Below are 15,873 nucleotides of genomic sequence, written 5' to 3' on the forward strand. Positions count from 1 at the left end.
ATCAGAGTGAGTTGGCGTGAGTATGAATGTGAGTGAGTAGGTGTGAGTACGAACGTGAGTCCTCATAGGTGCATCAATGATGAACACGGTTAAGTGTGCGTACACATCCCTTGTGCTTTCATGAGTAATTCTTCTTCTGATCACCTTCCCTCCCACCGTAGGGCAGCAAGTCAGTTCAACCTGGTTAACCTGCCTGCCTTTCGTTCGTCTATTACCTCTTTTTATTTTCTGTTTCATTTTATGTACCCTTGTAGTATAAATAGGTAATAATCATGTGCATCAACACTCAGGGTCTATAGGAAAGTAGAGCAGACAGGCAAATTTGCTTCATATGTCTGTATTTTACAGTTGGCTAGTTGATAACTTGCATGAAAACTGATAACCAAGCAGCTCGACATGTGATCTTCAACAGTGAGCATCAGTATGACGATGCATATGTGTTATTGATCACTTGAGATTTGAACAGCATTCTTACTTATTAGCACATACGACAACATGTAAAAAAAAGATCAGGCACTTATTCAGCTGTATAACCAGCTGATGACGAAGGTATTACAGTAGTAGGATCAGAAGTGCAACATTGTCACTCTTAATGAGAGCAGTGAGCTTTCTCTTCTACAGATTTGAGTACAACAATACTTCCTTTATGGTTGAACTATGTAAACACATGCGTGCTCTTAAACCCTTTTGAGCAACTAAATGGTTGAGAGTGAAGCTTTTAAACAAAACTGCATACATTTGTTTCATGAAGTATTCATATGTACAACACTGTGCGTACGCATATCACAATATGTAAGATAATGTGTTTAATTAAGGCCAGTGTCTCAGAGAAGATAAAATTGCGTCATATAAAGAGGGCACGCAGGTAGCACCACTAGTTTATGAACAATTTACACGCATGTATACCTTAAATCATGATCTCTGATATATATTTATTGTAGGCTTTTAGGCAGAACTTAAGTGTGTGCAAGCGATATTATAAGGTGACTCTGAGTATGTTCTTATGACGTACACATATATATAAAATGAAGGAAGTACTGCCTAATACTACTTCAGAGAAAGTGCTTGTTCAATGTGAATCTTTCCAAACAGCAATGCCTACAGGCCACTGGGTCTTCTTTGATTGAAGTCATTGTTGGTTTAATACTGAGAATACAAGAAGTTCACTAACACACAATTATGACAAAAGAAAAAGTTTTCGTGGAGTCATTTTATGGCAAAGAGAATGTGTCTTTGTTGCCAGTGTTCATGTGCTACTACAATGGGTTAAACTAGTAATTTCACGCTGTGCTTAACCGCAGCTCAAGAACTTCATTGACTTACTTTAAGACATGTTACTTTCAGCCCACCTTGTACAGCTTCTGGGTAACCAATCCATGAACATAGACAAATATTTTTAGGAATACAAAACTCACTTTTGTTGAACTGAATCATTTGCAACAATCAATGCGTATACAGGTCTTTTACCTGGAGAAGATGTGAAAATCAGCTCGGCATACTCACTCATAAGCATAGGTCGGCAAACTCACTAATGAGTCGACTCAGACTCAGATCGAGCCGTGAGTCTGAGTCTGAGTGAGTCAGGCTGACTAATATTTTTGTGAATCTGAGACCGAGTGAGTCTGGTTGAGAAAATTTTCAGTGAGTCTGAGTCCGAGTGAGTCTGGTTTAGAAAAATTTTGGTGAGTCTGAGTTCTAGTGAGCACTAAAGGCAAAATATGCTTGGTGAGTGAGCCTGAGTGAGCTCCACATTTTTTGCCGACCTATGCTCATGAGTACACACACTCACAGTCGTTTGAAAGGCGTGAGTGTGATTACGAGTGAGTGACAAGGGGCGTAAGCAAACCTGAGTATGAGCATGAATGGTTACTCATGAATGTGAGTCGGTGTGCAGTATGGACGTGAGTGAGTATCAAAGAGTATGAGTTGGTGTGAGTATAAACATGAGTGAGTACTCGCGAGTGTGAGTATGAGCCAGTGATGAAGGATGTGAGATGTGTGTATGAACATGAGTGAATATTTATCGGTGTGAGTAGGCATGTGAGTATGAGTGAGTGTTGAGGGGTGGGAGTAGGCATGAGTATGAACACGAGTTAATATTCATCAATAAGAGTAGGCATGAGTGAGTGTTGACGGGTGGGATTAGACGTGAGTATTAACGTGAGTGAATAGGCATTGGTGTGAGTAGGTGTGAGTAAGAGTTGTCGAGAGGTGTGAGTAGACACCACGTGCATACTCATTGGTGTGAGTAGCCATGAGTCTGAGTATGGGTGAGTGTTGAGGGGTGTGAGTATGAACATCGTACCGTACAGACGACTATGAACATGAGTGAATGCTCACGTTGGGTTATATTTTTGTGCTGGTTGGTAAGTCTATTTGTGTTTTTATACTTTTGCATATATACGATTCTTATTCCTGCATTAATTACTGTGCCTTGTTTGTTTATTCAAGCCTGCATATCTTTATTTCTTAATCGCCTTAATATGATCTTTTAATATTGCAGTATTCAGAAATAAATAAATAAATATTCTGCATATTTGATAGAGAAGCTTATGCGCTAAAAATATTTTCACTTCTGCCGTAAAACTGTTTTCCGCACATGCGTATCACACGAATGGGTTCCACTCAATAACACCAGTGCACCCATGCATCCTCCTTATCATAGGCGTGCGCACAAGGGGGGGGGGGGGCAGGGGGAGCGCCCCCCCCCCATTCACCTAAGAGGGGGGGCGCAAAGTCAGTTCCACACACTGACATTATAGGGAAGGAGGCGCTGCGACTCGGGGGGGGGCGCAATGTCAGCGCCCCCCCCCCCCCCAGGTGTTGATCGTCCGATTGCTCATGTTGTGGTGATTGAGGCGGTGGCTACACGAAATTGCTGCAGCTGTCTCATTTCTGCAGCCAGGTCAGTTGTTGGCCACGTTGCTTTTCAACTGGCTCTTGGCTTGACCTCGTTCGTGCCGTGCAGCTGTGGCAAGTTGTGTAAAATGGCTGCGTTTATATTCTAGGAGCACCTTTTAGTGATAAGAAATTATTTTTGGTACTACGCGCATGTCAAGCATGTTTTCATAGATTTTTATTGCTCCCAAAGTCACGGCTCAGGAGGGCTAAGGTCATGGTCATCATTTTAAAATGACATTTGTTTTTCGCCAATAGTAATGAGAACTAACAGTTCTCGTCAATATTGGCGTGTTCTGATTGAGTGTTAGTTCTCAATAATATTGTGTCTAACATAAAAAAGGGGCCCTTAAATTTATGCTTGTTTCCTTCATTTGTTTTCATCGTGTGACAGCAACACAGGTAAAATGACATTAACTTAATGTCATTCGTTGTAAATGACATTAGATTTGCCGTGTGACGGGGGTATTGCACACAGTCATATCTGCAGAAGTTGTATCCATTCTCGAATAGCACAAATAGCGCACATTGACACAGGCGAGTGAGATGATACAGGCACTTGCCTGTGTCCTTGTGTCTTATTTGCGCTATTCCACAATGCATTCATACCAACTATAGCTCGGATTTCCTTACCAGTGAAAATGTATCTACACAAGTTGTACATTTTCCGCATAGGCCACAATCCACACGTTTTCCATACGCTTATGACGATTTTCCGTATGCACCTTACAAAATCCGTACGTTTCCATAACACCTTAGGTTTCCACATCTTCCTTATGAAAGTTTCCGTACACTCCATAAAATTTCCTTATCCTTCCATATTTTCCATAAGGAACTTTCCATACACTCCGTAAAATTTCCTTATCCGTCCATATTTTCCATAAGAAACTTTCCATACACTCCGTAAAATTTCCTTATCCGTCCATATTTTCCATAAGGACCTTTCCATATACTCCGCAAAATTTCCTTATCCTTCCATATTTTCCATAATGAACTTTCTATATATACCATACAACTTCCGTATGCGTCCATAAAATTCCATATTTTTTCCGTATCTTTCATAAGGAAACTGTATGGAGTCCATATTTTTTCCATACGATTTTATACGGAACGTTTCAGTAGGGAAGCAACCTAAAATACTTTAGTTACTCTTAACTACTTCATATTATTGTGACCTGAATAATGAGGGAAATTCTAGACGCCTAAATCACCACATGAAGGACGAAGAAGCACAGGGATCTGCTTCTGACCTGCTTTCAATTGCTCTCAGTTGATCAGTAATTACTTTCAGTCACTTCTTTGTTCGCTCTGTAGTGTTTTAGTGGGCGTTAGGCGTCCTGTATGACAGCATCGACAGTTTTTTTTACCATTGGTGTTGACGCGGACGCCGACACTCACATTTTTATTTATTTTTTATTTTATTTATTCATACTGTCGATCCCATTAGGGATCTTTACAGGAAGGGCATATTGAATTGTTACAATACAACAATACAAATAGTACAAATTCAATTACACATAAGGAAAATATTGGCAGTTAACAAAGGCAGACTAGAAGACGTAGTAGTACATAATAATAGTACATCCTAATGAGAAAAAATAAAAGGTGATCAAAGAGGCATACAAAAAGAAAAACTGCAGTAAAAGAAATACACTGATGAAAAAATGGTGAAAGTAAACGAAGTAACAGTGTGTGGATAAACAAAATTATGGGTACAGTATAACAGTAAAAAAAAAAAGTGATCAAAGAGGCATACAAAGGGAAAACTGGAGCAAAAAATACACTGATATAAAAATAGTTAAAGATAAACGAAGTAACAGTGTCTAGGATAAACAAAATTATGGGTACAGTATAACAGCCAAAAAAAAAATAGTGATCAAAGAGGCATACAAAGGAAAAGCTGGAGCAAAAAATACACTGATATAAAAATGTTGAAGAATAAACGAAGTGACAGTGTGTAGGATAAGCAGAATTATGGGTACACTATAACAGTAAAAAAAAAATGATCAAAGAGGCATACAAAGGGAAAACTGGAACAAAAAGTACACTGATGTAAAAAAAAATATACAGAAGTAATGGTGATACAGGTAGCTCATAACTGGGCAGCATGTAGCTGATTTTCAAGCAATGCTAAAAAGGAAGATAACGTCGCGCTGGTTGTTACACTAGGATCTAGCCTGTTCCATTCACGTGTCATTAAAGGAAAAAATGAATATTTATGACTGTCCGTATGAATGACTTGCTCATGTAATGATAATGCGTGTTAGTGTCGCGTTTGTCGTGTTTGAGTTAAAGATAAGTATTTGGAACTGTCAATCTTTATGTCTTTGTGGATGAGCTGATACATCATTTTTAATCGCGCAAGCTTGGCTCGGTTTTGTAAGGTGAGGATACGGGCCCGTTTTAGTAATTCTGTGGGTGAATCTTTTGGCCTATGTTGTAAATGCATCTTAGTGCCTTCCTTTGGACTGCTTCGAGTTTGTAAATGAGTTCTTTAGTGGAAGGTCACACTTCGTAAGGCATCTAAGGCAATAGAAGCGTTGCGCCAATGCCTTCAACGCGCGCCGACACGAAAGTTCGTTTAACGCATACTTAAACAGGGCACACAAGATTTTCTGCCATCTTTTTGACTGTCGAACTAACGCATTTCTAGGGAATATTCGCATCGTTGTTGATGTGGTGCATTTTTTGTGTAGGACGGCATAGAGAACCCGTTCTTCGTCGCAGACATCGATGACCTATTTTACAAGGTCGACCTTTTGCGCAAGCACTTCCCACGGGTCAAGCCCTTTTACGGTGAGTTCGCTGGGCCTTTTTTTATTTTGCTTTTTTAAAATGTTCATTTCCGGCTGTTTCAAATGTACCGACTTTCGGAAAAGCTGCGCACTACGCTACGTAGATGTGCAATGGGGCCGCATATGTAGTAAAAAAGGGGTCATGGCAAGCCGTGCATTTAGCAACACTGTGCTTAAACAACAGGAAGCGGGTACAGAGGGTGCACGCACGCGAAGTCGCATGCCGGCGGCCTGCTTGCAAGCGACGTCAACTGAGCATACAGGCGCCATCTTGGCTATGTTCCACTTTGGAGCATCGTATGCCGATTCTCGCTCAACCACATGTTGTTTACTAGTACCCTCGCGCTGGTTATCATTTCCTAGAGGTGTGGTCATAATAGCATCTGTGCTCGGCTCTAGCAATATTTAGTTTATGACTCGTTAAGAAAACGGCCTATTTGAGCATTGCCTGAAGTGCATACCTTCCACCGCGACGCTTTATTGTAAATGGCATAGTACTTAGCATTGTAGTTCCTTCCCACTCAGAGGATGCGTCTTGCGGCCGCCATTAAAGCGGATGGCTTGTAAATATCGGCCTGAATTCGTGTACACATGACGCGGTTGTCCGCAGGCTGAAGTAATACGCTGCAAAGCTCGAGCACGAAGACACACTTCCCGGTCATGGCGACCGCATTTTGAGAGGGTGATATGCAGAAAAATCGGCGTGCTTACATTTTAGTAATGGTGATTTCCGGTGTTTTATGTGCCAAAACCACGATGTAATTATAAGGCACGCCATAGCGGAGGGCTCCGGAAATTTCGACCGTCTGGTATTGTTTAGTTCGCCCTGACATTGCACAGTGCACGGGCCTCTAGCATTTCGCCTGCATTGAAATGCGACCGCCCCGGCCTATGTCGAACCCGCGCCTTCCGGGCCAGCAGTCGAGCCCCGTAACTACTGTGCCACCACGGCGGACGTTAAGGAAACAGAGGTGGTCAAATTATTCAGCAGATTCCCGCTACAGCGTAGTTCGTAAAGATATCGTGGTTTTGGCGCGTGAAAGGCGAGAATTTCTTTTACGCTTTGAAACCTTGTGTGGACTAAAAGGCAAAATGCAGTTCTCTACATGTGCAGCCGTCAAGTGCAACGATAATCAAGTTGTGCTGGAAGTACTCGCGAGTCTTGATATTGGCTTTGACTGCGCGAGCATCGCTGAAATCGAAACCATGACGTCGCTTGGTGTGGACCCATCGCGTATCATATACGCCCACCCTCAGAAGCACGTCAGCTACCTGCACCGCGCCTCCAAGTTGGGAGTCGACCTGATGACCTTCGACAGCGCTCATGAACTTTACAAGGTAAAGACAAAAGAAGGGTAATTTTTAAGGGCTCGTTTTTATTTGCTAGACACAACAATAATTATAACTACCAGGCAAGAAAGACTACCCTATTGAAAATTTATCCACCATGTGGGATGGTGGTTTCCACCATCCACCATTATGGTGGATTATGGTGCTGGAAGATGGTGGCACATGGTGTATGCTGGACGCTGGCGTATGATGGATGCTGGGAATAGCGGAGCGTAAAACGGCTCTACAGCGTCGGGACCATCGTGATTAGCTGTTACACATAAATAATTGTATAGAAGGCGATGTAGAAAGAATTAGTACAAAAAAAGAAAAGAAAGCCGTATGCAAAAAAAAAACTGCCGCCACCGGGAGTCGAACGTGCGACCTTCGGATCTCGAGCCGAGTACTTTACCACTACGCCACGCTGGCAGTTGCTTTGAGCTCTGCAAAAGGACTAGTCAACATACGAATACACCGTTTGGCTTCAGCTTTGTATGTCTCATACTGGACACAGACGCGATCTTCACATGCTACTAAAATTTGCATAGTTATTAAACGCGAACTGCTGCCGGTAACGAATGGCACGTCGATAATGGCAACAGCGCTAACTTTCTTGTAGAATTCACAACGTAACTCCAAAAAAAGTGTCAAGTGGACTGAGGAGCGGGTATAGTGAACCGAATGTTACAGCTAAGTTTAATTGCCGTTTCTCGCTTTTTCCAAAGGGCGACATGTGCAGAGGCTTTATGTCGACTGAAATCTCATTCGATAAATACGCGCGTACAGTTAATTGAGTACTGTGATGCTTTTTTCGTGCAAACTACAGCGCAGCCGTGCCAGCGCACTGATCTGACGCTGTATCATTAGCTACAACTGCAGAACAGCTCGGCCAAACGCAAGTGCAGTGCGCGGGAAAAATATGCCATCATATAGGTTCAGTAAGGCGTTCGAATTGACAAGTCTATGTTCTCGCATACGTGTCAGAGAAGCGCCGGCGAGTGCGACCGCCGGCGGTTGGTGAGCGGATCCGTTTGCTGGAAGCGCGTCGCATCTATGCTGATCGCTTCTTGTGCGGACACCGTACACAAGAAAAAATGCTTCATTTAGGTTAGCCGATGGCACAGCTGTGCTGTAAAGTCATTCGTACTCATCGGAATCGTGTATCCTGAAACCCAGAAGTGCCGATAACACGTAGACGGACTCGGTCGGTAAGCTATGCCTAACCTTTGGTGGCAATCATGGTAGAATATGATGGTGGAAGTGATACTTGGTCGGGCTTATCTCGACGCAGGCCGAAGGTAAAAGTTTGTGCATTTTAGCTTCGCACGCATTTTACTGTTACCTTAAAGTGCCGCTGAGGTAAGTGAGTGTGCAAGAATTGCCAGAGTTGCGTTTCTAGCGTGACGGTATCAAGCGGCGGCTGTTTTCTGCTCTACCCGCTGGAAGGGCTCATTTACTTCTCGGCAACTGCGCGCCGATGTAACACAGATACTGTCGCTGTTCCCCGACACTTCTAGACTTGTAAACATCACAATGGAGCAGCACATCGCGGATGTAAACCTGATAAGACATGCGTAAAATGCAAACATTCACGGCTGCTGTGCTCCACAAATCTTGAGGCGGTTACGCCGCATGAATAAAAAAAAAGCGTGGTGGAAAGCTCAATGATCGGCGTTGGCTTCTTTGAACTGTAAACATATTTTTCTACACATTGAACAGCAATACATTAGAAGTGACAGTGATTTCACATAATGTCACGTGCACTTCCATCATGCCACCGTCATCCAGCTTGTTCACCAAGCCATCCACCGAAACATGTTTTGCTCGCCACCATCAGCCAGCATTTTCCACTTAACACCAAAAAAAGCTCGACACCACCACCACCATCTGCCACCATTTTTCCACTCTCGCCACCATCAGCCAGCATTTTCCACTTAAGGGGGGACGTGGCAATGAAAACTATCTTCCTTATTTATGGAGATAAAGTGGTGAAATTTGGCATGCAGATGTGATATGTTGTGCTGATATCTTAACTGAAATCGGTTTTGAGTTATCTGTTGTAGTTCTTGAGTTACAACACTTGATAGACTCTCATTGTCATCCCAAAATTAATTAATGAATGAGACATAAGTTCGTCAAGATTTTTGCATAAAGATATTCAGAAGGGCTCATTCTGTGCCGTAAAGCTATTGGTTTATCTTTTAATATTCAAATAAGCACACACAAAAATTTTTGAAATTTCTTGTACATATTGCCTTACTATTAACCTTTACAAAAAGCTAATTATAAAAATCTGTATGATGTGCAGACAAATATGGACAGCTTTACGGCACTCAACAATTTCTCAGGATCTAAGCGCAAGAAACGGAATGGTTATATCTGTATTTGTTGTGAAATGGCGCTGGGATGACTGACAGCAACTGTTAAAAAAATGAAAGCTGAGAAAATGGAGCTCAAAGAAAATGGAGCTAAAAGCTAAGAAAGTGGAGCTCGGAAGGAAGCTGGTTTTCTTTTTCATTGGACAAATGCAGCTTTGCGGCTATCTTGAGCTCTATCTGTCCTCTTTATGATGATGCCAATACGGTGGCACTCTGTCAAGGGAAAATTGCAGATTTGCATTTTCTAAAGCCTAATTTTCTCATAGTTTTTGATGACAGCACACTAGTAAAACGCTTTTTTTTTTTCAACTTCTACTGCTTATTTTGGTCTAATATTTCACCATGCCTTAAAACATGGTCTCAGGATTGCAGAAAAAAATAAATTGAAAAATTGAGCATTTTTACCAAATTTACCATTCCCATTGCCACGTCCCCCCTTAACACCAAAAGAAGCTCGCCACCACCACCACCATCTGCCACCATTTTTTCCACTCTCGCCATCATCAGCCATTATGACCACCACAGTCTCCACCACATCCACTATTGTTTCCACCTTCTCCACCAAGAATTCCAGCATCCACCAACCCACGATTTTCAATAGGGTAGGAAAGTATAGGGGATGTTAATTGTAGTAATTATGATGTAAATGAGAAGAAAGTAAAGCGGATAAAAAAAATCACAGCATATCCACGGAGTGAATGATGATGAGTGGGCGAAGCTGCGGAGGTTCATCGGTAAACCGTGAATATTCCGTGAATTCTGCCCAGTACATCATCACCGACGTGAGATCGGGCGCGTTTATACTAAAGGTTCGATGAGTTATGACGACTTGCAGCTCACTTTAATTTTACATGTACGCTGTGAATTTTCATTGTTTAGAAAACCATTGCTTTAGAAAACATCTGGCGTCTTTCGTTAAGCAGCTGGCGTCTTTTCGTTTTGCTTTAGAAACATCTGGCGTCTTTTCGTTTTGCTTTTAGAAAACATCTGGCGTCTTTCGTTGGTTTATTTCATCAATCAACGGCGTTTTGAACAAAATTTTTATTGTTTCATCGCGCACAGGAGAAATCTCACTAGGCACTACCTTGGAGGTAAACAATGGCTGCTAATGGGAATGAGAGACAGAAGAAGTCGGCTTTTAGCTAACACTTACACTTCTACTTCTACTAACGTTTCCTACTGGAACATGCCAATGGCTGCTAATGGGGAATGAGAGACAGAAGAATTCGGCTTTTAGTTAACGCGCACGCTGCGAATTTTTATTGTTCAACAACGCAGAGGAAAAATCTCCCACCGGCACCACCTTGGAGGTCAAGATCCGGTACTAGCGTTACGACTGGTTACGCACTACTACGAGGGACGAACGGGTGCCGCTTTAAGGAGCTTCGCCCCTAAAAGATAACTTGCCGCAGGCAGGGACCAAATCTGCGACCTTCGAATAACGCGCCCGATGCTCTACCACTGAGCTACGGCGGTGGTCATCCTGCGGTTCACTTTATGGGGTATATGGCTACGCGCGACTGTACGAACACTCCTAACTTTAAATGTACATTCGCAAGGATACTGCGAACAGTATCTCTGCGAACAGTCTCCCTGCAAACAGTATCCCTGCGAACAGTCTCCCTGCGAACAGGAGGTCTGCGAAGAGAAAACTTCTATCGCAAGCATGTGCTACATAGAAATTTGGTTAACCCCTCTATTCAACACGGGTCTATCAAAATGTCGCGAAACGTTTAATATTATTGTGAGCGCAATATTCACAATATTTGTCCTGCATCTTCTTGACCTGTATATAATCATCACCACTGTGAGCGTCTTCTTCGCTCGAAGGGTTGGTAATGCGGCTCTGCCGAATAAACGTCGTCGAGACCACAACTGTGTTGCCGTCTTGGAGAGCGGTGGAGGTGCTGGGTACGACTTGCGTATGCGCTCACGCGTTCGCGAGAACGTTCATGTCGGTGCAAAAGAACAGCGCCGAGTCCATGACCGCTGGCGTCAGCATGGATGAGAATGGGTGCGGTGTCATTCTTCTTCTTCTTCTTCTTTCTCTTCTTCTTCTTAATATTATTATTATATACCAGTTAGTAGTTCATGGCTAGACAACATGATGCGGCAACGGGGTTTGAGAAAAAAATTGGCCGCCTATCTGCGTGCTTCGCTGCAAATGTCGTCTTAGGACGATAGAAGAGGCGCTGCGTGAGGTATGGACGCCATCTGGCAATACGTCGGGAAACATGAGTGCTGTGTTGCGGGCTGGTAGTCCCGGCGCAGCAGCAGGCGAAGACCGGCGGGGACGCCAGCCAGCCCGACCACGCGGTTTGGCGCGAAGCGCTGAAGCAGAAGAAACGTCCGCACTCAACGAGTACTCTCCACACACTCTTTTATCTACACGTCGCCTGGGTAAAACAGGAATGCCAGAGCCGCGCCCTATGGCATTCGTACAGTGCAATACAGAACCGAAACTGAAACACAACAATGAGCTCGTGCAGAGGGCACGGAGGAAGGCAAGTTTCAGCGCAGTCGCAATTCAGCGCAGCATAAGAAACTAAGGTCTTAAGAATTACGTATGTATGCATTTTCTATTAAAGGAACACACCACCTAATACATACCTAGTGTTGTGGCGCCTCAGATATGCGTAATGTTTGCTTTTTGATCGACAATGTACACAAGTATGAACCTAGTCAGCCGTTCAAGATGGCTGGCCCTTGGGCAAGTGGTTCAACTTTAGCGGAGTGGCTGAATCGAGTGACGTGCCGACAAACAGAAAGACAGACCAAAATTTCTCCGTTTAAGTATCCCAAGAAAGACCATCGTCTTTAAAAGAAAGACGTACACGGCACTTGGCTTCCCCAATATGAAATTTTTTTGCACTTGGAAATATAGTCATACGTACGTTGACTCAGGAAATTACAGGAGCAGACTACAATAAAAAACACGATGCACTTTGCGTTAGTTCTCCGCCCACTGCACTGACAGCGAGCCAGATTACGTACCTTCCATATCAAAGGAAGGAGAACAGGAGCGAGAGAAAAGGCAGGGATGCTAACCAGTTTAGCATAACCGGTATGCAACCCTGCACAGAGGAAAGGGATTGGGCTATTTGAAAAAAAAGTACGAGTCAAGAAAGAGAGGGGGAGCACACACACACACACACACACACACACACACACACACACACACACACACACACACACACACACACACACACACAACGTCAAAGAGCAGAGCGGCAGTCGTGTGCGCGGTATAGGTCAACACTATGAGTCTACAGCCGTTTGCGCGAGTCTGTTGTCCTTATTCATTCTAACAATACATTGTGAAAGCACTTTAATGTAGGCGAACTGAGAACAAGTTTATTTTGAAGTCTGCACCCCATTCTTCGAAAACACACTATAAGCTAGCGCTTTGTGTTTCTTTTTTGTGTTCATGTTTTCCGTGCTGTGCTTACTTTAACGCTGCGACTTCAAGAAAAGATAATGTATCTACACATACCTATAAAATACATACGCCTATAATTTCTGCTGCTCAGTGCTTAACATGCTGTCGTGGGTTTAAGTCCATCCATGTTCGTTTTCTAACAGATAAAAGAGCACTACCCAAGCGCACGCCTAGTGTTGAGGCTGAAAGTTGAAAACAAGAAGGCTTGGTTTCGCCTGGGCGACAAGTTCGGCTGCTCTGAGGCCGAGGCTGTCAACCTGCTTCATCTGGCAAAGTGCATCGGACTCAACGTGGTTGGAGTGTGGTAACAATCATACCTTCATTGCGCTACACGTGCAATAAAGGCACTTTAACGTCGTATACCCAAACGCCATCTGTTGGGGCCTCTGTAATTCACCGTTGTTAAAACTGAATTACACCGTGTTCTGAGGGAACTATACAGTAAGTGTGGCGACCTTGAGGAAACTTTTTCAGCAATTGCGGATAAAGACTGACATATGTGATGTCACGCCGACAAGTGAGAGGGCTTGGGCACGAACTGCAAAAATCAAGTCTTCTTTTTCATCTTCTCTTTTAATGAACTTATTATCGCGAAACTAGAATATAGTTTAGAAGAAATTGCAGGTTAAGTCTACCGCGGCACTATTTGCTCGGTACAGATTAAGACCCGTAAACAATGAAGAGAAGGCAGTTCTGTGTTGACATCAAAATTGAGTTTTGCGCAATCTGCAGGGGTAGATGAAAACGAACATGCAGGAAAGGATGAAGTGAGAATGCTGCAAGCATTCTGCACATGTTTGCCAGTAACTCTTCTTCTGCGCTGGTTTTACGACTTGGTTCGGTCCACATTCCAGTCGTGTCTCTCCAAATGTTCAGAGGGACGTAATTAAGGAATACCAGAAGTGACAGTGGAGAACCATATGCTACAAAGATTATCTGTAACAGTAAAACATTTTGTGTGTCTTGGAGGGATGGTTGCGCAACATCCCAATTCCTATGATGGGAACTTGTTTTGTACATCCCAAGTCGTGTCATCGCAAGAAGGCGCACCCTTTACGGCACCTCTACTATCACTGCCGATATCTGACAGTTACGTTCGTTGTAATGGCAGCCATACTACGTCGATGTCCTGAAGTTGGTTATAACGCGTCGCTTTGCCTGCACATAGCTTTGGCGTACATACTTTACCACATAATTTTGTGATATATTATGGTGGGTTCGTAAGATTAGGGCGTTGTTTTATAGCTAGCCTCGGAATTCATGACAAACATGCCACTGTCAAGGCCTAAATCTAACTGTGTAACTAAGTTCTAAAACTATTCTAAAAATAAGAATAGTTTTGATAGTCCCACGTTTCATTTTCAGCACGACACTTAATTCCATCTATTGCAATGACAGCTTTCACGTCGGAGGAAGCAACGAGGATGCCAGCGCTTTTGCAGCAGCCATTCCAGCCGCGAGGCGCATCTTCGACGCCGGACGAGACATCGGTTTCGACATTACTCTGCTGGACATCGGCGGCGGCTTTCCAAGAGAGCCGGGATGCCCACCGCTTTTCTTAGAGGCGAGTTTTTGAACATTTTCAAACAAGCGGATGGCGTCATCCCACTGGTTGCATAGGGCCTGTCCTCTTGAATTGAAAATGGAAACATAGTTGGATGCTGGAAAGAAAGCCGAATACGTGTAGCTGAGCAAGCCCTTCTTCCTTGTCAAATGGGAGCAATTATGCTACTAGAACAAGCAAACAGTGTTGGTTAAGGATTTTTTGTTAGCACCGACGGTACTCAAAACGCGTCCTTGGGACAAGAATTTGCACTGATGCGGTCAACTGAATAATGTATTATAGGTGCAAGCAACACCGGTCCTTTATACTCTTAGATCTTTGTAGATGGGCGCTCTTAGCGCAAGGGCACTGCTCTGCGACCTCAGACGTGTACTACATAGGTCAACGGTAAACTTAAACACTCGGTACATGTGGACAGTGACAACACCCCTATGGCCCCCCTATACATTCTTGCTTTCATAATGATGTTTGTAACTACAAACGACACCCAGATACGTTACTATACCTTCGTGCTTACAAAGCCAACCAGCGTGCCTTTCGTCGTGTTACTTTGTTCGAGTAGTCGAAAAGCTCCTGACCATCTCCTCCTCTTGTCTTCAGACTGCAGACATCGTCAACGAGTGTCTCGAGAAGCACTTTCCTGCAAGTTACAACGTCACCGTAATCAGCGAACCTGGCGGCTTTGTCGTTTCATCAGCCTTCTCGCTCTACACAAAGATCATCGGCAAGCGGAGGAGCGAGGGCAGCGACGGTGAGCATACTAATGGGGAGAGAAGTGCTTGTAAGGACTAAAGGGGCACTCGCTGTTGGCTAGTCTGCGGGGTCACTTTCCGTGAACGTGCATGTATCATCTATGAAATCTCAACAGCGAATATAGTTAGGGAGGTAATTTACATTGACGTTCGCGTGCGCAATCGAGCGCTATACGCCGTACCTCACGATATTGACATCTCCTAAGGGGACGTGAAGTCGAGCTCCGAGGCGGCGCAGCTAGTAATGATGTCGTTGTAATCGCCACTGCCATTTTGCCGCGCGCTGACAGACTATATTCAGCTGCTGCTCGCGAGTTCGGATCCGTGGTGATCTTGTGGAAAATGCCGAAGCCGCAAGATACTCGTCGCCACCAGCAGGCGATGATAACGACGACGACAACCACAACGTGCAGCACGTGCGGCATACGAAAGAACGGAACCACGACGCGATGCACGGGGCGGGGACGTGTGTCACAGTTACATGTGCCTACGTGTTGAGCTTTAAGACGAAAGACTTTAGTCGATATATTGACGCTTCAGCCTGCGAAACTTGCGCGAAACTGCAACACTGCAAGGGCACCCAAAGGCCTTGTGAGGTGTCGCAAGGCTGAGTACAAAAACCGAAGCGGCCTCCGAGCGAGCGATGACGGCGCATCATGACGTCATCATAACATCATAACTTGTCAATGTTTGTGATGTCATTGTGACGTCACACTTC

At 43.9% G+C, this 15,873-nt stretch overlaps 1 protein-coding gene across 1 annotated transcript; it reads left to right on the plus strand.

Moving 5' to 3' along the window:
- Positions 1-1,895: 1,895 nt before the first annotated feature.
- Positions 1,896-15,154, plus strand: LOC119376499 (ornithine decarboxylase-like; the record flags this gene model as incomplete). The annotated part of the gene is made up of 6 exons (XM_049411427.1): positions 1,896-1,901; positions 5,595-5,694; positions 6,808-7,031; positions 12,983-13,143; positions 14,238-14,407; positions 14,966-15,154. Coding segments are annotated over exons 1-6 (850 nt in total), but the record flags the coding sequence as incomplete, so codon positions are not given.
- Positions 15,155-15,873: the final 719 nt, after the last annotated feature.

Source organism: Rhipicephalus sanguineus, unplaced genomic scaffold (assembly GCF_013339695.2).
Source record: "Rhipicephalus sanguineus isolate Rsan-2018 unplaced genomic scaffold, BIME_Rsan_1.4 Seq1237, whole genome shotgun sequence".
Taxonomy (NCBI): Eukaryota; Metazoa; Arthropoda; class Arachnida; order Ixodida; family Ixodidae; genus Rhipicephalus; species Rhipicephalus sanguineus.